Source organism: Rhamphochromis sp. 'chilingali', assembly GCF_963969265.1.
Source record: "Rhamphochromis sp. 'chilingali' genome assembly, chromosome: 7".
NCBI lineage: Eukaryota > Metazoa > Chordata > Actinopteri > Cichliformes > Cichlidae > Rhamphochromis > Rhamphochromis sp. 'chilingali'.
In genome coordinates, this window is record NC_137934.1 from 20343829 (window position 1) to 20368393 (window position 24565).

At 41.7% G+C, this 24565-nt stretch overlaps 1 protein-coding gene across 1 annotated transcript in view; it reads left to right on the forward strand.

The window, feature by feature from the left end:
• usp6nl (USP6 N-terminal like) overlaps positions 1 to 10187 on the forward strand; it is a 51456-nt gene extending 41269 nt beyond the window's left edge. Inside the window, exons 9-14 of the mRNA XM_080887545.1 lie at positions 30 to 150; positions 2346 to 2440; positions 2589 to 2654; positions 3737 to 3836; positions 3924 to 4076; positions 7516 to 10187. Of these exons, the coding sequence (XP_080743671.1) occupies positions 30 to 150; positions 2346 to 2440; positions 2589 to 2654; positions 3737 to 3836; positions 3924 to 4076; positions 7516 to 9059 (2079 nt within the window). The 3' untranslated portion in view covers positions 9060 to 10187. The remainder of the gene's footprint in view (positions 1 to 29; positions 151 to 2345; positions 2441 to 2588; positions 2655 to 3736; positions 3837 to 3923; positions 4077 to 7515) is intronic.
• The last annotated feature ends 14378 nt before the right edge of the window (positions 10188 to 24565 follow it).

Consider the following 24565-nt stretch of genomic DNA (forward strand, 5'->3'; position numbering starts at 1 on the left):
CCCCTCAGCTGATTGATGTGTGTTTGCAGGAGGTGGGCTACTGCCAGGGCATGAGTCAGATCACAGCTCTGCTGCTGATCTACATGAATGAAGAGGACGCCTTCTGGGCTCTCGTCAAACTGCTGTCTGGGCAGAAGCACGCCATGCACGGTAACGTGCGCACCTGTTTCTGAAGGCTCAGGGTTCTCAAAGTGCAGCCTGTGGTCGTATTTATATACTTCTCTTTCAACTCTTTTGTTCTCATGTTCATCGCCAAGTAAAGCTTCCTGACACAGAAGCTGGAATGTACAGCCACTCCACTAATGGTTAAACTAAACAAGAACTGTAACTGAATGTGCAGAAGAAAAGAAAAAGAGGAAGTTTCTTGCACATGATGTGCAGACCGCTTGTACTGAATTCAGTGTGCACAGCTCCTGCAGCCTGAGTGTTGCATGCTGACTCCTTAAAGTGGAGTTCAGATGTCAAACTACAAAAATCCTCAGCATAGACAAACTTTGATTGTCCGTTGCACTTTGTGTAATCACCACGTTTGAATTTACTGGCCTAAAATTGCTGTCACAGAGGGTTCAGATCATCTGCCAAGTTCTTCTTTAAAAAAACATGCCTGGCCTTTTCCTGTTTCCACAGAGCTGCTCAGAAGGTGACAAACCATCTGTTATGTCAGGTTAAGGCACGAATCTTCTGACCACAGCTGCCAGATTTGCATTTTTGACATTTAGAGTGTTTAACTGACTCTGGTCTCTGCACTGAAATGACCTTGAGCGACTCTGGACCTCCTCCAGTCTTATCAAGCGTTAAGCGATAAAATTATCAGCGAAAGGCATCATTGAGGAAGCACTCAGGACAAATTAGCAGCACGCATGCTGCTGCAGTGAGCTCATGAATCTAACTTTAAACATCTGGACTAGAGATGGACCGATCCGATATTACGTATCGGTCCGATACTGACCTAAATTACTGGATCGGATATCGGAGAAAAATAAAAAATGTAATCCGATCCATTAAATATCACGAAAGCACCTCACAAAACTTGCAACACGCCGTAACTCACCTCAGGTTAGCACGTCGGAGCAGTATGCATCACGTGATAGAGCGGCTGTGGCATGCGGGACCTGTCAGTGGTCTGGATAGCATGTGGAGCTTCGCTAGCAACCCGGCATTTCATCTCCGACAAAGTTATCCCGAGAGAAGTAAAGCAAGTGTGTAAGTCCATCTCTGAATGTTTGTAAAGCATTCCTGCGTTAAGCTTAACAAGCGACTGCCTCTCCTGCTGCTACTTCAATCATGAAACTGCTTAAATGATCAGCTGATTGGCTTTTCTGTCGCGAGTCCGTGTCTCTGGTTTGCTTTTGGCCCACTTTGCACCAGAGAGAGGAAACCAGCGGCTGAACAGCAGCAGCACGTTTAAGCTTGATCAGCTGTTGTTAGAATGTATTTAATATTACTTTCTACTCGAGGATCTTTTTCTACGTAGCTGACGCTGGTAACTGTGCAGGGGCGGATCTAGCAAAGTTTAGCCAGAGGGGCCGATAGGGCATTAACAGGGAAAAGGGGGCACAAAGACATACTTTTCTTTCTTATTCTCATTTAAAATGTCTAGCTTTTAATAAATAATTATCTGACAGCCAAAGTTTTAATCTGATGCAAAATGAATAGAAGTCCATTACTGTATATAGTAACTATTAAGTCTAATATATATACCCTAGTAAGCTATAGTACTTTTTCCTTTGGGAAGGTATCATCTGTGCAGTCTGCAATTTTGTTGAAGAAAGATGTTGAATCTATTTAATATTTCTTGAAAAATAATTGATTTCTGTGCATTTTTTTTCACACTGCATCAAATTAAGGTTGATTACGTCGATTAAGCATCATGAGGTGGAGCGTGAGGGGTGGTTCCCTATTTTTTATTTATTTATTTTTGTTGTTGCTGGGAGTTGGAACCCTATTAGTTAGGTTGCTTAATATTTATGCTAAGTACTCTTTAAAATACCAGAATAGGGAGGATGGTGTAGGTTTAAGTTTATTAGATTGATCAGTATTGCTGAACTATGAAATAATTTTTTTTGCATACAGGTATAACAGAATAGCTTTAGTGTAGTTGTTGTTTTAAACTTGAGTATGAACTTATACAAAATGCAGCAAGATATTTAAAAAACAGTTTTGTTGATTAAAAAACACTATATCGGATTCATATCGGTATCGGCAGATATCCAAATTTATGATATCGGTATCGGACATAAAAAAATGGTATCGTGCCATCTCTAATCTGGACACACAGATGTGTAAGTTTACATACAGAGTTTAAGGGATGATCATCATTACGGCTCTTTTCTCCACACCTTCAGGGTTTTTTGTCCCTGGTTTCCCGAAGCTGATGCGTTTCCAGGAGCACCACGACCGCATCCTCAAGAAGATGATGCCCAAACTGAAACAGCACCTGGTGAGAAACACGAGACCTGTGTGACAATTAATAATGAAGCAAGTGCTGCATGACGTACCAGCCAGTCATAGTGCCAGAAATGAAACCTTTAATCCCTCAGAGGTGGCTGCTTAATCCTCACTCTGTCACCATTTTCTGTTTGCTGCAGGACAACCAAGAGGTGTTCACCAGTCTCTACACCATGAAGTGGTTCTTCCAGTGCTTTCTGGACAGAGTGAGTGCAGTTACAAGCAAGATATGATCTCACAACCTTCAAAAGGATCTATGAAGACATGTAGAAGAGCAGCAACGTAACTTGGTTAACTTATAAGCTGGGTATTTCCATCATAAGGTTGTTGGCACCTGTACACGTGAAGGGTTTCATGACTCCCAGCCTCAGGGCTTTATAAGCTAGTGTACTCCTGATGCCAAGCCTGGATAATTGTGAATCCATCCATCCAAGGTGCTTTATGCTGCAGAGAGAAACCCAATAATCAGTAACTGAAGTTATTGAATAATTTTTTATTATTAACAACCAATGCTGTGATTTCTCTACTTGGTTTCAGCCAATGAGCTGCTCCAATTCAATGATTAAAACCAACCAACCCACCACGTTTCTGACAGCCCGTAAACAGCTTTTAATCGCCAGGAATGTGAGAGGTTTAGGAGCCTGTCAGTGGTGGATTTTTACTTTATTTGTATTTATAAAGCACCTTTAAAACCAAGACTTTCAAAGAAAGTTACAAAGCTCTGAACCGTAATGAAAGCAACAAATATGAAAGGTTACAAATGAATATATTGGATATTAAAGAGGATAAAAGGATCAGCAGTCATGGCAAACCGCATGATTTAAATATGTTTTTAAAAGAGTTCCAAAAGCTGCAAAGACTCAATCGCCTTTAGTGACTGAACAAGCTTTTGGAATGACTGATGAGACCATGCCGGGACATTTTCCCACTCCTTTTCAACAAGAAAGCTGTGACGACTAATATCACTTCTCTTTTTCCTTTTGACTGGTAATCACAACAAAAAGCAGCACTGTACACTGACCCATCGCTGACTCAGAGTCTGCTGCACGTGCAAAGCTACGGCTGCTTTTGGAGGTCGTAGCATGCATGCAGTATTTAGGATTTTTAAAAGATTACGATTATGTTTTGTGTAAGTTAGAGTAATCAGTGCTCCTTTAAAATAATTCCCAGTAAAGTAAGAGGTTAAGTTCTTTTTTTTTTCACGGCAACTGCTGACAGTCACAAAAATATAGATAAATTACCTTCTTCAGTAACTTATCGTCTAACTTTTCGTTCTGCTCGTGGTCAGACTCCCTTCACACTGACCCTCAGGATCTGGGACATCTATATCTTGGAGGGTGAAAGAGTGCTGCCTGCCATGTCCTACACGCTCCTCAAACTGCACAAGAGTAAGACCGTTTCCTCCACAAACTGAAACCAGCTGATTTCACCCCTCACAACACTTCTCATCAGTGTGAGTGTGTGTGTGTCTGCAGAGCACCTGATGAAGCTGTCCATGGAGGAGCTGGTGGAGTTTCTGCAGGTGACTTTGTCCAAAGATTTCTTCTGCGAGGACGACTTTGTGATCGAGCAGCTGCAGGCGTCCATGACAGAGCTCAGGAGGGCGAAGCTGGAGCTGCCCGCACCAGGTACTACTGCACCAAACAATCCATTTTCTATAAATTATCAAAAAGTCTGCTCTTCTCAAGTAAATCAGTCTCCAGTTGGTTTTAAACTTGTGTTGGAGAGTGACAAAAGTTCCTCTATGCACAAACAATTCCAGAAACCTCACCTCCAGTTGCCCTTTTAGTGCAAATGTGACAAACAAATCCAAGCCAAATGTCAGATTTTACGCTTTTACTCTTGAGGATATCGCTGTACACTCAATCTATGATCTACTTCATCTGTTGGTCAGGAGAAAAAGCAATTTAGTTCTATAAATTTGGAAATAGAAACATCTTCCAACTTTTCTTAATTGTTCTATTTAGTGGCAAAATGTAAGAGAATTGTTTGAGATGTTCACAATCAAGAGGCCAAAGGGAATCAAAGAATCAGCGTACACCCAAGCTGGTACTAGCGTGGCTCTATCCATACATGAAGATCCTCTGAGGGTCCACCTGAAGTCCACAAGATGAGTGAGCTACCACTAAGAAAGGGGAAAAAACAACTACACAAAAATAGACACATTAGTCAGAGTTAGTCGGTGCCCTGACAAACAAACTAACTGGTGTCTATGTAGGTTCTCACTCAGCCTGGGCTCTGTACCACTAAGCAAGCGTAACATATCCAGGGTTTCTTTCCCTTATCTGGATTTACTTACCCTATAACCCAACTTCAGCCGGGATAAGTGCTCTGTGCTTTTCGAATCCTGCTCTGTCTCCTCATTAATCTGCCTTCTCTCCCTTCTTCTTTCAAACAATGTAAGCCAACAACAACAAAAGTGTGGCTGTGAGCGGCGGCCACATTCCCTCCTACAACAGCAACCGGTGGGCTATCCTGACTGGTCCTTCGTTCTCCATGTCTCTGTCCATCTGTCCCACAGTCAGTCCGTCCTGTCTGTCGCCTGTCTGTCCCGCAGCACTCGGGTTTATTTTTCTTTGTTTCTGTCACAAACTGATCTTCCAGCATAATATTTCAGACTTGCTTTGCTGCTTATTTGGAGTCCTTCAATGGTTAGCTCATCTCTTACCTTTAGTTTTTGATCCCCTTCTCCTTTTTGTTTTGACTACCGTACAATGTGGCTGCAGATGTAAAATTGATGATATAAGGCGCCATCTGGTGGGAAACTAAAAGTATTGCATGACTCTGTGTGGAGAACTTTAGTTTTAGAGACAAAATTCCTCATCTTCTAAATTAACCTTGCATTTGTGCTAATGTTACTTAAAGGCACAGCCGTAAATTTAGATAAAGGTCCTTAATGCATCTACACCTGTCTTCACAGTCTTTTCCAGGTTCCTGTGTGGTTGCTTTCCTCCTGCGCCACACTATATAAACCTCTATAACAGCAGCTGTAGCTGAAGGAGGAAGGGCTTTCCTTTCTTCCAGAGCCCACACAACTTTAATAGTAGTCTGTTCACTTTCCTGCCTGCTGACAAGATAATGGGCCTTTTTTTGAACACTGGAGGCTTTTGTTAAACTTATGTTTTAACAGCTATCTGCTGCCACATGTGCTGCTGTGCAGCAGGGCTATTTTAATCTGCATCCTTGTGTCTGAATAGGCTGAACTGTGAGATTTGACAGTTTTATGATTCTGAGTGTTTACTTGGCTTAATTTAAGTTTTTTTTAATCACCACAGCATGTAATTTACTCAGTACTCTGAGTTCTTTATTGCTTCCAACAACTGCAGAAATGGCATTTAATACAGGGGTGTTGACTTCAAAGAGCAATTTTATTTGCCTCTGACCTGTCAGCAGGTGAGGTGAAAAGACTCTACAGCAGCATTTCTACAGTCATGCTGGAAAAACAATCGCTCACTACACTGGCATCACTTTTCTGTTTGCATCACACAAGTTAAAGGACACTTAAAACAAAATCTGAACAACTGCAGGCCTTACTTACCTCAGTTAAGATTCAAAACCCTGAAGAAGAATCTCCAGCCATCAGTTTGTGTCCTGAAGCACTTTGGACCTGGAGCAGGACAGTGATTGAATGGCTCAAAAAAAACTAAATGAAGGCTTTGGAGTGGCTGGGTCAAAGCTTAAACCCAAATCTGGTTGATGTGCTTTGACCTTAAACAGGCTGTTTGTGCTGGAAAACCCTCCAGTGTGGCTGAATTAAAACAATTCTGGGCCCAAATTCCTCCACAGCAATGTGAAACACACGTAGTCAGTAATTGCAAAAGTTTGATTGCAGTTGCTACGAAGGGTGGCACAAGCAGTTATTAGGGTTAAGGGCTTATAACGTCTTTCCTCCTTAATAAATGAAAAACTGCGTTTTGTATTCTTCCCTTATCTTTGTCTTATATTGATATTTGTTCCAATATCAGAAATATGTAAGTGTGATAAATATGCAAAAAACTATGGAATTAATAAGGGGCAAACACTTTTTCACAGCACTGTATAAACCTCTTGATTGAGGGCTGTAGTCTTGCAGTAGCAGAAGAAACACAAGTTTGATTTGTATTTTGTTATCTAATAAAACGCACGAATGAAAAAGAGGATTGTGTTTTGGCTCGTCTAATAAACGTGAATGGAAATGAACGAAGAAAACAAAACAGAAAAGTTGGTTAGGAAAAAAAATCCCAAGTTTCTATTTCTTTAAATTAAAACAATAAATTCAATAAGTGAAAGACGTTAACTTTGTCCCCCGGTGGGTTTTAAGCAGTTTGTGGTGGAACAAAAGTGACCGAGGTCAGTGGGTAATTTCGTCACGCACACGCTCTTTAGTCTGTGGATGCAGGTCCAATAAGTCGACTTCCTGGATAACTCCCACAGCGCTTCCTCTTCCTCCAGCTGCTGTCGTCCTGACCTGACTCTGGTCATCACTTTTTCCCTTAAAACACCCACATAACCCACACCGTGTGTTCCTGTCAGCTCCGCTCATTTCTTTCAGATGTAAAGCAGCAAGTTTGAGTACTAATGTCAAACCTTGTACTGGTTGTAGAAGCTGAGTACTCGCTCTCTCTTTTTATAGTTGTACTTATAAGTCTCAGTGCATTTAAGAAGGTTCATTAATCAAGCAATATTTCTGTATGACCTTTCAAGCCTGGAGCTACTACTGCAGCCGAGTACTGTTTAATGAAATGTAGAAAGACTAATAATTTCAGAGCACGCTCAGTAGAGTGTCTCTTCCTAATTGAGTCTCCCATGATGGGAATTTATATCAAACATTATTTCTGATGTTTTTTTCCCTATCCTCCTCCCACTCTTTGCCTGTGGATATGTGATTATGTGTCTTCATGAGTGTATTCTCCTTTATTTTGTACTCTCTATGGCAGTGTTGTTGCATGAATTCATGTGCCCGTTTGTGACACGTCATCAGATGTGAACCAGCGCCACACAGTGTGTTCAGTCATCACCGCTCACCTTTGTTTCCTGATGGCGTTCTAATGCGTTTACACCTTTTTTTCCCCCTCCGATCTTTTACAGGTAAAGAGGACGAGTTTCCCAAGAAGCCTCTAGGGCAGCTTCCTCCTGAGATAGCCGTAGCAAACCACGTGGCCAACGGTCAAAGCCACGCGGAGCCAGCCGAGCCCCCCAGGGAGCCAAGTCCTCTACCAGACCCCCAGCGGGACGGACGGCCCCCGAGCCGAGCCCACCGGGAATCGCTGGAGAAACGGATCCGTCACCACAAGGGGGACAAAAGGGAAACCCACTCCAGGGGGTCAGGTGAAATCTCAAATGAGACACAAAAGCAATCCACCTACACCACACCAGAGAGGGGGGCGACACCACTGTCAGCCCCCACCCCAACACCACAGATGACCGCTGTGGATGGAGGAAAGGCTCACGCCATCGCTAACCACAACTCCAACGCAGCCTCTAGCTCCCGCAGAGACATGCCTGGGCCCCGGTGGGTCAAACCCTCCGAGACAAAGCTAGAAGCTTTGCGGGAAATTCAGATGAGCCGAGGGCCATCGCCGGCTCCTTCCAGCCCAGATGACACCGCTCAGCCTCACCGCCGGCCACGCTCCAAGGGCTACGCCCCTGGCACCGACCGAGGCTCCAATGCCTCCCAGTATGATAATGTACCAGGGCTGCCGGAGCAGGACTTCGAGATCCTGGAGCTTGAGAAGCCTCCGTCCAGATTGAGGCCCTTTCGTAATGAGATACCCTACAATGTGTCAGCCCTGCATCAGGGCAGCCCGAGCCACGGGTCCAGCCTGTCTGGGAGTGTCGTCTCCGTGGCACCCGGGCCCAGAATGGCCAGACAGCCTCTTCCTCCTCGTTTTCCTCACAACAGTCCTGTAAATGTTCCGACTGGCTACCCTGACCCAAAGAACCAGTTCCATACCCCACCTCATCAGCACTCTCCAGGCAGGACTACTACTGAGGTCCCCATTCCACATCCCACCCAAAGCGTGGACAACAGACTCTATGCTCTGCCCTCCCGATATCCTGCACCGCCCAGTGCATTGTATGGAGAACGAGCGTATGCCACCACCCAGCGACAGCCCAACAGCTTCTCCCCAGACAAGACCCTCATGAATAACACCTTCGCCACCTACCGCAGGCAGCCAACGCACAGCTCCGCCCGCAATCCTCGGAACCCCAGGCCTCCCCTGGAGCTGGACAACCAAGGGAGCTCCACCCCCATCTATCTGCAACAGCTCACCTCCACAGCACAGGTCTACAGGTTCGAAGGACACCAGCGGGGTGAGCCAAACCCGCACTACCTGCCAGCTCAGCAGGGTGTAGATGGGCTCCAGTGGGAGCCAACGGAGGAGTTGCCCCCTACATCCCCAGGTGGGATGCCTCGCTCGCCCAGCTTCCAGAAGGCGCAGATGTCGCCCCTCGCAGAGTTCACCTTCCCCGACAACCCGGACGCCCTGCGTCAGTACCGACCGCAACTCCAAGAGCAGCAGCAGCACCAGCAGCCTGTGTTACGGCAACAGCTTCCTCAGCTGTTTGGAGGACCACACTACAGGCACGCACAGGAGGCGTTTGCCATGCAGGAGTCCATGCTGCTGTGACAGGACGATATGACGAGACACTGTAAAAACTAAAAGAAAAGAAAACTGAGGCGTAGTCACCAACACTGTGGTAAAGACGACCAGTAGTCCTAGCTTTGTTAGGAACCGGCTTCTACTTTGGTTCTGTTGTCGTTCATGTGTGAAGTACTGACCTCCCGACTGTCACGCTGCATCGTAACGTTGCAGGACCCACCAGCCGCTGTTTTTACTGATCACTTTAAAAAAAAAGATTAAAAAGACTGACTGAAGATTTAATTTTATTTTTGGATGTAAATCATTAACAAGAGGTGACAAAATATAAATATATCTTTTAGAGTCTGATATGTACAGAAGATTTTTTCTTTTCTTTTTTTTTGAGTTATCGGTAACAGGGGAATTTTCTCCTGAGAGCCGATTTATTTTCCATCTTTATTTTTTTTATATCTTACTCTCCAGATATGTACCGTAGGGATCAATTAACTCGATATGCTTGTGAATGTTCTTTTTAAAGAAATATGACCAATGGTAGAATTAGCAAACAGTGCTACACGGGTTACCGTGTGTCTTGATTTCCATTTAAATTTTTTTAAGCAGGTTTTGTTAAAACATGTTTAGGACCATGCTTTCTTTAGTTTTTGTCCATTACTAATAGTTTGTTTTTGCATTACTTCAGGCCAGTCTTGTTTTTAATTAATTTCAACTGGGCGGCTCAACATATAGACAGCTGATTTTTGAGGGCTAATATATACTTAAAAAAAAAAAAAAATTATGGCTTTAAGTTATCTTGATTGTTATGTAACCATTGATAACACATTTTTTAAATTGCTGTGACATAGTTATCACATCTCGAGCACATGGAGTCCGAGGTGCTTTTAAACTACTTTCAGTACAAGGTTGCTTAACTTCATTATGTCTTACTTCTCTCAACAATGTCACATCCACTGGCATACAGTCATCCGGCGCGCGCACACGCACGCAACAAATGTGAGTCGCATTTTTACCCACCTACTTTTCATACTCTGATGTAGATGCAAGTACTTTCAAACACTACTAAAATGTTCTTTACATCCCCTCAGTCATCTTTGGGTTGTTTTAGTTGTGAAACAACTAATTGCAGTCCATTCTGATACTTTGCTTAATAAAAAGAGGTCGGATGAAAATGAACCTTTAAATTTGTTTGTGGTTTTTTAAAATCAGCTCAATAAAAAAAGGTGGGGGGGTGATATCAGGTGTTTTTATATATATATATATTAGGATGCAGTGCATGGAGAAACACTGTAAATGAGTTTCCAGTGTTGCGAAAGCTTCCAAACCACCACAATTCCTGGATAATGGAATTTCTTGTGCACTCCAAAGGGGCCACGGGTTTTACTTCTAGGACTTTAATGAATATTTTTGTTTAGCAATCAGCAGTAAAAGGAAAATGCACAGGCTTCTGTCACGTAACGGTCACATATTGTTGTCTTTATTGTATACAGCGTATATTAGCAAAAAGCCAATTGAGAGCAATGGCAAACCCTGAAAATGTAAACTGTCATTTTAATTCTGGAGTCACTTCAATGCTCTCTCAAGTGCATCTATAAACAATTAAATGCAACATGCAGTGTCGGCACCTTTACTGTGCTCTGCATATGCTCAGCCCTCAGTGACCCTAAAAACTTCCACTTTGGAGTAATCCTACTTACAGCTGATCATGGAATATCTAGGAAGTGAAGCAGTCGGTGAAACCAAATGATCAACTGATTGTTTAAATGATATTTATTTCACAATTAGCATACTTGACTAATTTCAGCCTCTTACTTTTAAAGATTTTCTGGCCCTTATGAGCCATTACATTTTTTATTACTGGAAAGACGGGTGGTGGTGTATGTGTCCTGACATTTTAGAAACTGTTTAGTCAAGACTGACTCAGGAAGAATGGAAGTAGTTTATTGCGTCCCTGCTCTAATCAAAGCCAACAAGAAAATGAACATCAAATACAGAAATAAATAACATGTTGCTGAAGACTTTGTAATAAGAGCTGGTAGGCTGCCTAACATCGGCATTCAGCAGCTTGCTTCCACGCTGTTGTTGTGCATCTTTCTGGATAAATTAGCAGGAGACAGCTTCTGAGCTTTGCTGGATAAGCAAAGGATGCTTGGCAGGGCTGTGAAGGTTTGTGCAAACGGTTAACAAATCCGTGGTAGGAGAAGCTGAAAGAGACACCTGTGATGCACCGGGATGTTGCTTTGAATCCAGAACATCTTAAAGCTCAGTCATGTTATTTCAATCCGTGGTTGGAAGCAGATAAATCTGTGAGGAGAGCTCAGAATATTTTATGGAAAATTCTGGATTGATCCAAGAAAACCTTAGAATGTGGGGCACGTTTGGTATGTGATATATTTTATACTTTAACATAGCGCTCTGTGCACATGCTCACTCTGCACCACTACAGAGCTTAGATTCTATCTGATTACATGCCTCCCGGAAGGCTTAATGGATTAGTCGACCACAGGAAATTATGCCTTTTTTTTGTTTGTTTTTTCATGTCATCTTGCAAGTAATTCATCCAGCAAATAAGCAACAATATTCAGGTACACGATGCATTCAAAGTAGCTTCAATGTGATGCTTCTTTTGCTGAAAGGTGTACGAAACCGAGATTAATAGGTTAGGGAAGCATGACGAAGGTAGCTCTCCTCACCTGGCTGGAACACAGTTGTGATGAAAACATAATCCGTTCTGGTTTTTCGTTTAAAACACGCTGGAAGTGATACATTGTTGCGTGTGGTTTGGGTTTTTTTTGTTTGTTTCTTGCCTCATAGTGAACCTATATACCATTTTTTCCATTTGGCACCAAATACAGAAAAAGGAAACCATCACCCTCAGTCTGAGTGGGTCATTTATCAGCAGAAGTTGGCTAATTCCCAAGCTGAAGAAGCACTCGCAAACCAAACATCTCTTCTGAGAGAAGCCTGGCCTACATCCAGGTAGCAGTACCATTGCTAAAAGTCAACTTTGTTTAGGAAGGTTCCTGAATGAGTGAAGACACCCTAAAGTATCTGCATGTCAGTCATAATCAAAGCTGGTCAAACCGTCAAACCAGCTTTAATGAAACGCACTTGAATTCTTTGTTTATTCCATCTGCAATACCATCTGGAAATTGGTCATCTTAATGACAATGGCCTCATTTTTCAGCATGACAACAATCCCAAAGACACAGCAAATGTAGGAAAAGCATAGCTAGATAGAATAGAATAGAATGCCATTATTTAGAAAAACACAATGTTTCAGTAACGACCGGACCTAAACATTACTGGAGCAGTGTGTTGTGCCTCCACGTATTTTTATACACGTTTCAGTAAATTACTGCATAAATTTTCCGTTTTTCTAGCAAAATGTGAAAAGGAAAGGAGGGATTGATGAACACTTTTTCACACTGTTATGTCTTTATGAAAGCAGGCTTTGCTCGTTTAGAGCTGCCTGGGTCAAGTCGCCTAAGCATCGCAATTTGGATTAAAGTCACTCAGATGCTCACCCTCACCCATTTCCCCTGCTTCCTCCTTTTTATGTGCTTTTTAAAAAATAGATGAGGCTAAGAAAATACCAGAAAAATACACTTCCCATAAAAATTCTCAGATAGCTGAAGAAGAACCACGTAGACAGGTTGGTGTTGTGTATGAGGCCCCAGGTTGAAAGTCTACAATGTAAAGATTTACTACATGAAATGAAACTAGTCATGCACATAGCTACTGATACTGACCAATCGTCCCACTCAGCCTCATAATAGATACACCTATGGTATCAATTTCAAAATTCTACATCATCTTGTTCTAAAGTTATCACATTTACAAGATTTTCAGACAACTTGACCTCTGACCCCTGACCTTGAGCCAGAGTTCACTAAGATCTGATTCTTTGCAAACACATTCATAAGGCTCGCAGAATGACTGTCCAACAGGGGGGAAGAACTTGGACTGCAAATGGATTCTTGTGATTCTCCTAAATTCTGCACTCACTGACATATTGCACCTAGTTGAATTCTACAATACATACATACATACTCATATGCAGTACAGGGGCCCCACAGGGAACTGTGCTGGCATGCACCCTGGATCCAGTGCGGGTGGTGGGAGACAGAAGGACTCTGGCCAAAATAACTTCTCTGATGGACAGAGTCTCCCACCCCGTGCATGTAAATGTTGCTGGACTGCAGAGCTCCTTCAGTGACAGACTGCTGCATCCTAGATGCTTGAAGGAGCGTTTCCGCAGGTCCTTCCTCTCTACAGCTGTCAGACTGCACAATCAAAACTGCTCCCAACAAACATAGAGGTTTACATCAGTGCTGTGACAACTTCTGCTGTTATAACTTGCACATTACTTCTCTCAGTCTATATATACACTAACTTATTGGAAGTTACATGTCTACTTTTTAATGCACAGGTACAATACACAACCTGCACTTTTCAAAATATTCTAAATATTCTAAATATGTAAACATCTTTCAGTATCTTGCTCTGTTTGCACACTACAACCTGGGTTTGTATGTAAAATATGTAAACATTGTCTTTCTGTTCTGTGTGTATTTTTGTTTCTTTTTGCCGCTTATACATCAAATTTCCCCTTGTGGGACATTTAAAGCATTATTCTATTCTATTTGTACGTATTGGATGTTCAAAGGACAGAAAAATATTCAAGTTTTTTGTCAGATTCAGTCGCTTATGTCACACACATGGAAGAGAGCTGGCCACCTCATTTTGAAGTTTCAGACTAACTCCTACCTCCTGAGAGCAAAGCTGGGTTCTGAAAGAGATCAGATCCTACAAATTTAAATCAATCTTGTATGTGTGGTAGGAGGGAGGGGTGGTTAAGTCAGCCTCTTCCTACTTCCTAGTAGCTCAGAACTCCATAGTGTCTATACAAACATGCTGTAGTAAGCAACTACCTCGCACCCCGAATTCAGCTCGAATACATTAAAAATGAAAAAACCAAAAATGCTAATGACCAGAATGCACACACTCAACTTGTTACATATTTGACAACATAGAAAAACAAGACAACAGTCTGAATGTTTTTATTTGATATTATTGTTTTATTTGATATATATGATATTTTGTATATGATATATATCTTAAATAAAGCGCCAAATCACAAGTTTCTTCCCTGTTTGTACTGTAAGGTAAAAACAATACAGTACTACAGAGAAACCCAACAATCAAATGATCCCCCTTTGAGCAAGCACAAGGCAACAGTGGGGAAGAAAAACTCCCTTCTGACAGGAAGAAACTTCCAACGGAACCAGGCTCAGAAAGGGGCAGCCATCCGCTGCGACTGGTTGGGGGCGATGGAAATGGATTTGGTGCTAAAATTCTGCTTCAAGATTTTAAAAGAAGCAAGGCAGCAGGAAAAAGGCAAAAATGTCATGTAATCATTGCTGCCCTTTAAAGCAGCACGTAAAGGGTTTTAAAAAAGCTTTTAACACTGCTGAAAAAAACCTGGAAATTTTGGACTTTTCTGGAGGACTGGGGAGCCCGAATTTCAAATGACTTATCACAGCCTTGTCAAAAGATGAATCATTTGACATCGCAGCATTTAAGACATTGTCTGAGGAGCCAAACTCCTTGATGAGGGATTTGGCCATTTTCTTAATGAACTGATTCTTGTCATTTATCAGATTTATGGCAGACTCTGTGCTGCTGAGTTCAGGCTGTATCAACTCTGTCAGATGGTTGATGAGAGTGTGTATTTCTCTTGAAGTACTTGTGGCCTTAGCCACAGATTGCATGGTCTTAGACTTACATTTTACAAGAAGTGTCTTAAAGAGCAAAAAGGAGAGGTCAGTGGACATTTCCTTAAAATCAGAAGATGACCTTGACACAACACCCATCTCTAATACTTCAAAGGAATCTTTAAGAGAGCCTGAAATGCTCGCAGAGCATTTTTCTGGAGAAACGCTCTTAGGTTCTGCCATTGGAGGTGAGTCGATGGATACCAGAGACCATTTTTCTGGAGAAACGCTCTTAGGTTCTGCCATTGGAAGTGAGTCGATGGATACCAGAGACCATTTTTCTGGAGAAACGCTCTTAGGTTCTGCCATTGGAGGTGAGTCGATGGATGCCAGAGACCATTTTTCTGGAGAAACGCTCTTAGGTTCTGCCATTGGAGGTGAGTCGATGGATACCAGAGAGCATTTTTCTGGAAAAACGCTCTTAGGTTCTGCCATTGGAGGTGAGTCGATGGATACCAGAGACCATTTTTCTGGAGAAACGCTCTTAGGTTCTGCCATTGGAGGTGAGTCGATGGATACCAGAGAGCATTTTTCTGGAGAAACGCTCTTAGGTTCTGCCATTGGAGGTGAGTCGATGGATGCCAGAGAGTATTTTTCTTTGTTCTTTGTTGAATCCATTTCACCAAATATCTCATGGATGACGTCAACTACAGCCTGTTCTACAGGGTTTAGAGCTCGGACACTTTCTGTTTCAGCAGTTATTTCACCTTCTTTTGCTACACCTGATCCTTCTGGAAGCTCAATTTCTTCCCCCTCCTGATCTGAATTTTCATCCATTGCAGTCACAAATGTTATTTTCTTGGTTTGTGTTAAAAGCGTGAGACGTTTCCTGAGAGAGCGCCGACTGTTCAACATGTGCCAACAAATGAGCATGTCTAAATGTCTGAGGGATATTTATAGCCTCTTGCCTATGTGACGTTGCAGCACATCATAGCCAATCGAATTTCCTTTCAGTGACGTCACGAGCTACGCATGCGCAGACGCCTCACATATATATATATAAGGTTGACGTCACGCCGCAATGCATTGTGGGGTCTACGAATCAAAACAAACACACTGTGTTGGAAGACGATTACAAGATGCTTAAAAGCAGCTCAAAAGAGAATGGACTGTATAGAGACCGATTTCGTTCAGAGGGGAAGCAGCGGTACTTGCAGAAAATAGCGTGCATTGGAAATGTGGAGCCGTATGAAATACGGCCGTGGAGTAGAAACCCTGAAGACCAACTGCTATTGACGTAGCCTGACATATTTTCGTACCTTATCTGTGGAATCAGCGCGTACAAGTCGTCATTCAAACAAAGGTAAGTTAGCTCGAGTACTGCGAGTGAAATGCGTTTGATTTCCCTGCAAACATTCACATTAGTGCAGCATAAATTCATTCATGAGGGGAAATTACAGTGAGAACATGTGGAGGCTGTTAGGTGGATAACATAGTGAGTTCAGTGCATTGATGTGACATTGTCCTGAAGGATTTAGTTATTCTTTATGGTTAAAGAAATTGCAATGATTTATTCATATTTATTATAAATCATTCTAATTATACATCTTGCTTCCATATTTGTATCTTGTGTCATTAAAAATACATTTTATTTTAATTTTATACATTGATTAATGACCTGCAGAATCTCCTTATCATATTAAGGGATTCATAATTGTCACTTTATGCTTTCTCCATCTCTAAAGTGATTACATTACACATTACATACTTTAAGTTCATTTTCTGCAGGCAGGTTTCTGACAGAGAACAGGCAGGTTTAGAATATAACATGCAGCGATGGACACATAAAGAAATGAAAAATTACATGTATGTGCTAACTTTCTAAACACTTTGTTACATTTATGATGAAGTAGATAAAACACATTTATGTCGGCCTTGGCTCATAGTTCTTGTCTTTAAATGAACTTTGTCTGTGTGTGTTTCAGGTCCTGCACTCAAAGACTGAATGAACCAGCATTGCAGCCACGGGTCACTGTGAGCATCACAGGGAATGTTGAAGCCGCCCACTGCCCCTGTAAGGCCGGAGTCGCGGAGACCTGCACCCATGCGACTGCTCTTCTGTTTAATGTAGAAGCAACAGTGTTGATCTGTGGCACAAGGACTGTTACAGATGAACCTGCATACTGGGTTTTGCTGGGTAATGTGACCAAGATACAGTCAGTGGTTGGCCATAACATAGACTTCTCCTCTTCAGCTGCCCAAAAAAGGCTCTTGATCAAAACATAAACAGACCATCCGTATTGAAAGGTAAAAGGAGCCGTCCTCAAAAAAGAAAAATCCCAGCTGCTTTTATAGTTTACAAATGACAAAATGTTTCCATAAAATCATGAGTGTTTACATGATATCACCCACTACTAACATTACTTTATTTACTGTATCTTTTGAAAAAATACCGCTATTTATACAGCAAAAGACTTAAGAATATTTAACAGGAGCAGGTTTCATTTTTCCCTGGTTTTACTACCACACTGTTCACCAAACCTTCACCATCTTATCCAGAAGGGTCACCTCTTCACCCTCACATGGAAGAAGTAATCTGATTGGCATGGTGGTGTGTTTGAAGCAGGTCCCTTGTGTAGCGCTGTGACCCAGTCACGATGTTTCATCCATTTCATTGGCTGGTTTGCTGCAATAATGCCAAATAATTAGCAACTCTATAGATAGAAGGTAGTTCTGCAAAATCACTCAGTAGGATGTTTGTTCTAATTTGCTATGAGCTCAGAGCGCATCGAAAATAAAACTAATAGGCTATAAAGAGTGATATGAACATATTTAGAACTTACCGGAATGAAAATGTCTGGAGCACCAACAGATATTTGGAGATGGAAGAGAACTGGATATCAGCTCGTCTCACAGCTGCTATCCAGGCTAGACGCCTTCGTTTGGTAACATCGATACACGAGCTGCCTCATGTTGCTTCCAGGTTGGGAAAGAATGAAAAGACAAACCCTTTTCAAGCTTATTCTCTTGCCGGTCGTGCGATCGAACATTGCAGCCGACCACACAGCAAGAACGAACCATGGCTGTCGTGTGTGCCTTCGCTCCTTTTTCGCTTGTGCTTTGTTTAGACCCCCAAAATCCTTTCCACGCCCACCCCCGTGACATCACGCTCCAAAGCCCTATAAAAGCCCATAACAGGCACTCACAGGCTGTATCCAAATTCAGGGTGTAATTCTTAAACACTTAAAGCTGAAATTCTGCATTGCACATCTTAATTAATCAAACCAAATTACTTATGGACCTGTGTACATGTGCACACATAGTCTGATGGGTGAGTGAAGTTGAACTCATACCAAAGTGACACTATACCTCGTGCTGAGCATGATCCAGGATAAGTGATTTATTTGTCTCCATAAATTTGTGTTTGTTGTGGAAAAACTGAATCTAGACGTTTAGAATTCATGGCGCTGCAGTGCAGTTCTCAGTTATGAACACAGAGGGGCAGTGATGTCATTTCTTTCATCAGTGGCTGATCTGTTCAGAGCAAGAGCCCCAAAAAGTGAGATTTTTTATATCTTACTCTCCAGATATGTACCGTAGAGATCAATTAACTCGATATGCTTGTGAATGTTCTTTTTAAAGAAATATGACCAATGGTAGAATTAGCAAACAGTGCTACACGGGTTACCGTGTGTCTTGATTTCCATTTAAATTTTTTTAAGCAGGTTTTGTTAAAACATGTTTAGGACCATGCTTTCTTTAGTTTTTGTCCATTACTAATAGTTTGTTTTTGCATTACTTCAGGCCAGTCTTGTTTTTAATTAATTTCAACTGGGCGGCTCAACATATAGACAGCTGATTTTTGAGGGCTAATATATACTTTTTTTTTTAAAAAATTATGGCTTTAAGTTATCTTGATTGTTATGTAACCATTGATAACACATTTTTTAAATTGCTGTGACATAGTTATCACATCTCGAGCACATGGAGTCCGAGGTGCTTTTAAACTACTTTCAGTACAAGGTTGCTTAACTTCATTATGTCTTACTTCTCTCAACAATGTCACATCCACTGGCATACAGTCATCCGGCGCGCGCACACGCACGCAACAAATGTGAGTCGCGTTTTTACCCACCTACTTTTCATACTCTGATGTAGATGCAAGTACTTTCAAACAGTACTAAAATGTTCTTTACGTCCCCTCAGTCATCTTTGGGTTTTGTTTTAGTTGTGAAACAACTAATTGCAGTCCATTCTGATACTTTGCTTAATAAAAAGAGGTCGGATGAAAATGAACCTTTAAATTTGTTTGTGGTTTTTTAAAATCAGCTCAATAAAAAAAGGTGGGGGGGTGATATCAGGTGTTTTTATATATATATTAGGATGCAGTGCATGGAGAAACACTGTAAATGAGTTTCCAGTGTTGCGAAAGCTTCCAAACCACCACAATTCCTGGATAATGGAATTTCTTGTGCACTCCAAAGGGGCCACGGGTTTTACTTCTAGGACTTTAATGAATATTTTTGTTTAGCAATCAGCAGTAAAAGGAAAATGCACAGGCTTCTGTCACGTAACGGTCACATATTGTTGTCTTTATTGTATACAGCGTATATTAGCAAAAAGCCAATTGAGAGCAATGGCAAACCCTGAAAATGTAAACTGTCATTTTAATTCTGGAGTCACTTCAATGCTCTCTCAAGTGCATCTATAAACAATTAAATGCAACATGCAGTGTCGGCACCTTTACTGTGCTCTGCATATGCTCAGCCCTCAGTGACCCTAAAAACTTCCACTTTGGAGTAATCCCACTTACAGCTGATCATGGAATATCTAGGAAGTGAAGCAGTCGGTGAAACCAAATGATCAACTGATTGTTTAAATGATATTTATTTCACAATTAGCATACTTGACTAATTTCAGCCTCTTACTTTTAAAGATTTTCTGGCCCTTATGAGCCATTACATTTTTTATTACTGGAAAGACGGGTGGTGGTGTATGTGTCCTGACATTTTAGAAACTGTTTAGTCAAGACTGACTCAGGAAGAATGGAAGTAGTTTATTGCGTCCCTGCTCTAATCAAAGCCAACAAGAAAATGAACATCAAATACAGAAATAAATAACATGTTGCTGAAGACTTTGTAATAAGAGCTGGTAGGCTGCCTAACATCGGCATTCAGCAGCTTGCTTCCACGCTGTTGTTGTGCATCTTTCTGGATAAATTAGCAGGAGACAGCTTCTGAGCTTTGCTGGATAAGCAAAGGATGCTTGGCAGGGCTGTGAAGGTTTGTGCAAACGGTTAACAAATCCGTGGTAGGAGAAGCTGAAAGAGACACCTGTGATGCACCGGGATGTTGCTTTGAATCCAGAACATCTTAAAGCTCAGTCATGTTATTTCAATCCGTGGTTGGAAGCAGATAAATCTGTGAGGAGAGCTCAGAATATTTTATGGAAAATTCTGGATTGATCCAAGAAAACCTTAGAATGTGGGGCACGTTTGGTATGTGATATATTTTATACTTAGCGCTCTGTGCACATGCTCACTCTGCACCACTACAGAGCTTAGATTCTATCTGATTACATGCCTCCCGGAAGGCTTAATGGATTAGTCGACCACAGGAAATTATGCCTTTTTTTTGTTTGTTTTTTCATGTCATCTTGCAAGTAATTCATCCAGCAAATAAGCAACAATATTCAGGTACACGATGCATTCAAAGTAGCTTCAATGTGATGCTTCTTTTGCTGAAAGGTGTACGAAACCGAGATTAATAGGTTAGGGAAGCATGACGAAGGTAGCTCTCCTCACCTGGCTGGAACACAGTTGTGATGAAAACATAATCCGTTCTGGTTTTTCGTTTAAAACACGCTGGAAGTGATACATTGTTGCGTGTGGTTTGGGTTTTTTTTGTTTGTTTCTTGCCTCATAGTGAACCTATATACCATTTTTTCCATTTGGCACCAAATACAGAAAAAGGAAACCATCACCCTCAGTCTGAGTGGGTCATTTATCAGCAGAAGTTGGCTAATTCCCAAGCTGAAGAAGCACTCGCAAACCAAACATCTCTTCTGAGAGAAGCCTGGCCTACATCCAGGTAGCAGTACCATTGCTAAAAGTCAACTTTGTTTAGGAAGGTTCCTGAATGAGTGAAGACACCCTAAAGTATCTGCATGTCAGTCATAATCAAAGCTGGTCAAACCGTCAAACCAGCTTTAATGAAACGCACTTGAATTCTTTGTTTATTCCATCTGCAATACCATCTGGAAATTGGTCATCTTAATGACAATGGCCTCATTTTTCAGCATGACAACAATCCCAAAGACACAGCAAATGTAGGAAAAGCATAGCTAGATAGAATAGAATAGAATGCCATTATTTAGAAAAACACAATGTTTCAGTAACGACCGGACCTAAACATTACTGGAGCAGTGTGTTGTGCCTCCACGTATTTTTATACACGTTTCAGTAAATTACTGCATAAATTTTCCGTTTTTCTAGCAAAATGTGAAAAGGAAAGGAGGGATTGATGAACACTTTTTCACACTGTTATGTCTTTATGAAAGCAGGCTTTGCTCGTTTAGAGCTGCCTGGGTCAAGTCGCCTAAGCATCGCAATTTGGATTAAAGTCACTCAGATGCTCACCCTCACCCATTTCCCCTGCTTCCTCCTTTTTATGTGCTTTTTAAAAAATAGATGAGGCTAAGAAAATACCAGAAAAATACACTTCCCATAAAAATTCTCAGATAGCTGAAGAAGAACCACGTAGACAGGTTGGTGTTGTGTATGAGGCCCCAGGTTGAAAGTCTACAATGTAAAGATTTACTACATGAAATGAAACTAGTCATGCACATAGCTACTGATACTGACCAATCGTCCCACTCAGCCTCATAATAGATACACCTATGGTATCAATTTCAAAATTCTACATCATCTTGTTCTAAAGTTATCACATTTACAAGATTTTCAGACAACTTGACCTCTGACCCCTGACCTTGAGCCAGAGTTCACTAAGATCTGATTCTTTGCAAACACATTCATAAGGCTCGCAGAATGACTGTCCAACAGGGGGGAAGAACTTGGACTGCAAATGGATTCTTGTGATTCTCCTAAATTCTGCACTCACTGACATATTGCACCTAGTTGAATTCTACAATACATACATACATACTCATATGCAGTACAGGGGCCCCACAGGGAACTGTGCTGGCATGCACCCTGGATCCAGTGCAGGTGGTGGGAGACAGAAGGACTCTGGCCGAAATAACTTCTCTGATGGACAGAGTCTCCCACCCCGTGCATGTAAATGTTGCTGGACTGCAGAGCTCCTTCAGTGACAGACTGCTGCATCCTAGATGCTTGAAGGAGCGTTTCCGCAGGTCCTTCCTCTCTACAGCTGTCAGACTGCACAATCAAAACTGCTCCCAACAAACATAGAGGTTTACATCAGTGCTGTGACAACTTCTGCTGTTATAACTTGCACATTACTTCTCTCAGTCTATATATACACTAACTTATTGGAAGTTACATGTCTACTTTTTAATGCACAGGTACAATACACAACCTGCACTTTTCAAAATATTCTAAATATTCTAAATATGTAAACATCTTTCAGTATCTTGCTCTGTTTGCACACTACAACCTGGGTTTGTATGTAAAATATGTAAACATTGTCTTTCTGTTCTGTGTGTATTTTTGTTTCTTTTTGCCGCTTATACATCAAATTTCCCCTTGTGGGACATTTAAAGCATTATTCTATTCTATTTGTACGTATTGGATGTTCAAAGGACAGAAAAATATTCAAGTTTTTTGTCAGATTCAGTCGCTTATGTCACACACATGGAAGAGAGCTGGCCACCTCATTTTGAAGTTTCAGACTAACTCCTACCTCCTGAGAGCAAAGCTGGGTTCTGAAAGAGATCAGATCCTACAAATTTAAATCAATCTTGTATGTGTGGTAGGAGGGAGGGGTGGTTAAGTCAGCCTCTTCCTACTTCCTAGTAGCTCAGAACTCCATAGTGTCTATACAAACATGCTGTAGTAAGCAACTACCTCGCACCCCGAATTCAGCTCGAATACATTAAAAATGAAAAAACCAAAAATGCTAATGACCAGAATGCACACACTCAACTTGTTACATATTTGACAACATAGAAAAACAAGACAACAGTCTGAATGTTTTTATTTGATATTATTGTTTTATTTGATATATATGATATTTTGTATATGATATATATCTTAAATAAAGCGCCAAATCACAAGTTTCTTCCCTGTTTGTACTGTAAGGTAAAAACAATACAGTACTACAGAGAAACCCAACAATCAAATGATCCCCCTTTGAGCAAGCACAAGGCGACAGTGGGGAAGAAAAACTCCCTTCTGACAGGAAGAAACTTCCAACGGAACCAGGCTCAGAAAGGGGCAGCCATCCGCTGCGACTGGTTGGGGGTGATGGAAATGGATTTGGTGCTAAAATTCTGCTTCAAGATTTTAAAAGAAGCAAGGCAGCAGGAAAAAGCCAAAAATGTCATGTAATCATTGCTGCCCTTTAAAGCAGCACGTAAAGGGTTTTGAAAAAGCTTTTAACACTGCTGAAAAAAACCTGGAAATTTTGGACTTTTCTGGAGGACTGGGGAGCCCGAATTTCAAATGACTTATCACAGCCTTGTCAAAAGATGAATCATTTGACATTGCAGCATTTAAGACATTGTCTGAGGAGCCAAACTCCTTGATGAGGGATTTGGCCATTTTCTTAATGAACTGATTCTTGTCATTTATCAGATTTATGGCGGACTCTGTGCTGCTGAGTTCAGGCTGTATCAACTCTGTCAGATGGTTGATGAGAGTGTGTATTTCTCTTGAAGTACTTGTGGCCTTAGCCACAGATTGCATGGTCTTAGACTTACATTTTACAAGAAGTGTCTTAAAGAGCAAAAAGGAGAGGTCAGTGGACATTTCCTTAAAATCAGAAGATGACCTTGACACAACACCCATCTCTAATACTTCAAAGGAATCTTTAAGAGAGCCTGAAATGCTCGCAGAGCATTTTTCTGGAGAAACGCTCTTAGGTTCTGCCATTGGAGGTGAGTCGATGGATACCAGAGACCATTTTTCTGGAGAAACGCTCTTAGGTTCTGCCATTGGAGGTGAGTCGATGGATACCAGAGACCATTTTTCTGGAGAAACGCTCTTAGGTTCTGCCATTGGAGGTGAGTCGATGGATGCCAGAGACCATTTTTCTGGAGAAACGCTCTTAGGTTCTGCCATTGGAGGTGAGTCGATGGATACCAGAGAGCATTTTTCTGGAGAAACGCTCTTAGGTTCTGCCATTGGAGGTGAGTCGATGGATGCCAGAGACCATTTTTCTGGAGAAACGCTCTTAGGTTCTGCCATTGGAGGTGAGTCGATGGATGCCAGAGACCATTTTTCTGGAGAAACGCTCTTAGGTTCTGCCATTGGAGGTGAGTCGATGGATGCCAGAGAGTATTTTTCGTTGTTCTTTGTTGAATCCATTTCACCAAATATCTCATGGATGACGTCAACTACAGCCTGTTCTACAGGGTTTAGAGCTCGGACACTTTCTGTTTCAGCAGTTATTTCACCTTCTTTTGCTACACCTGATCCTTCTGGAAGCTCAATTTCTTCCCCCTCCTGATCTGAATTTTCATCCATTGCAGTCACAAATGTTATTTTCTTGGTTTGTGTTAAAAGCGTGAGACGTTTCCTGAGAGAGCGCCGACTGTTCAACATGTGCCAACAAATGAGCATGTCTAAATGTCTGAGGGATATTTATAGCCTCTTGCCTATGTGACGTTGCAGCACATCATAGC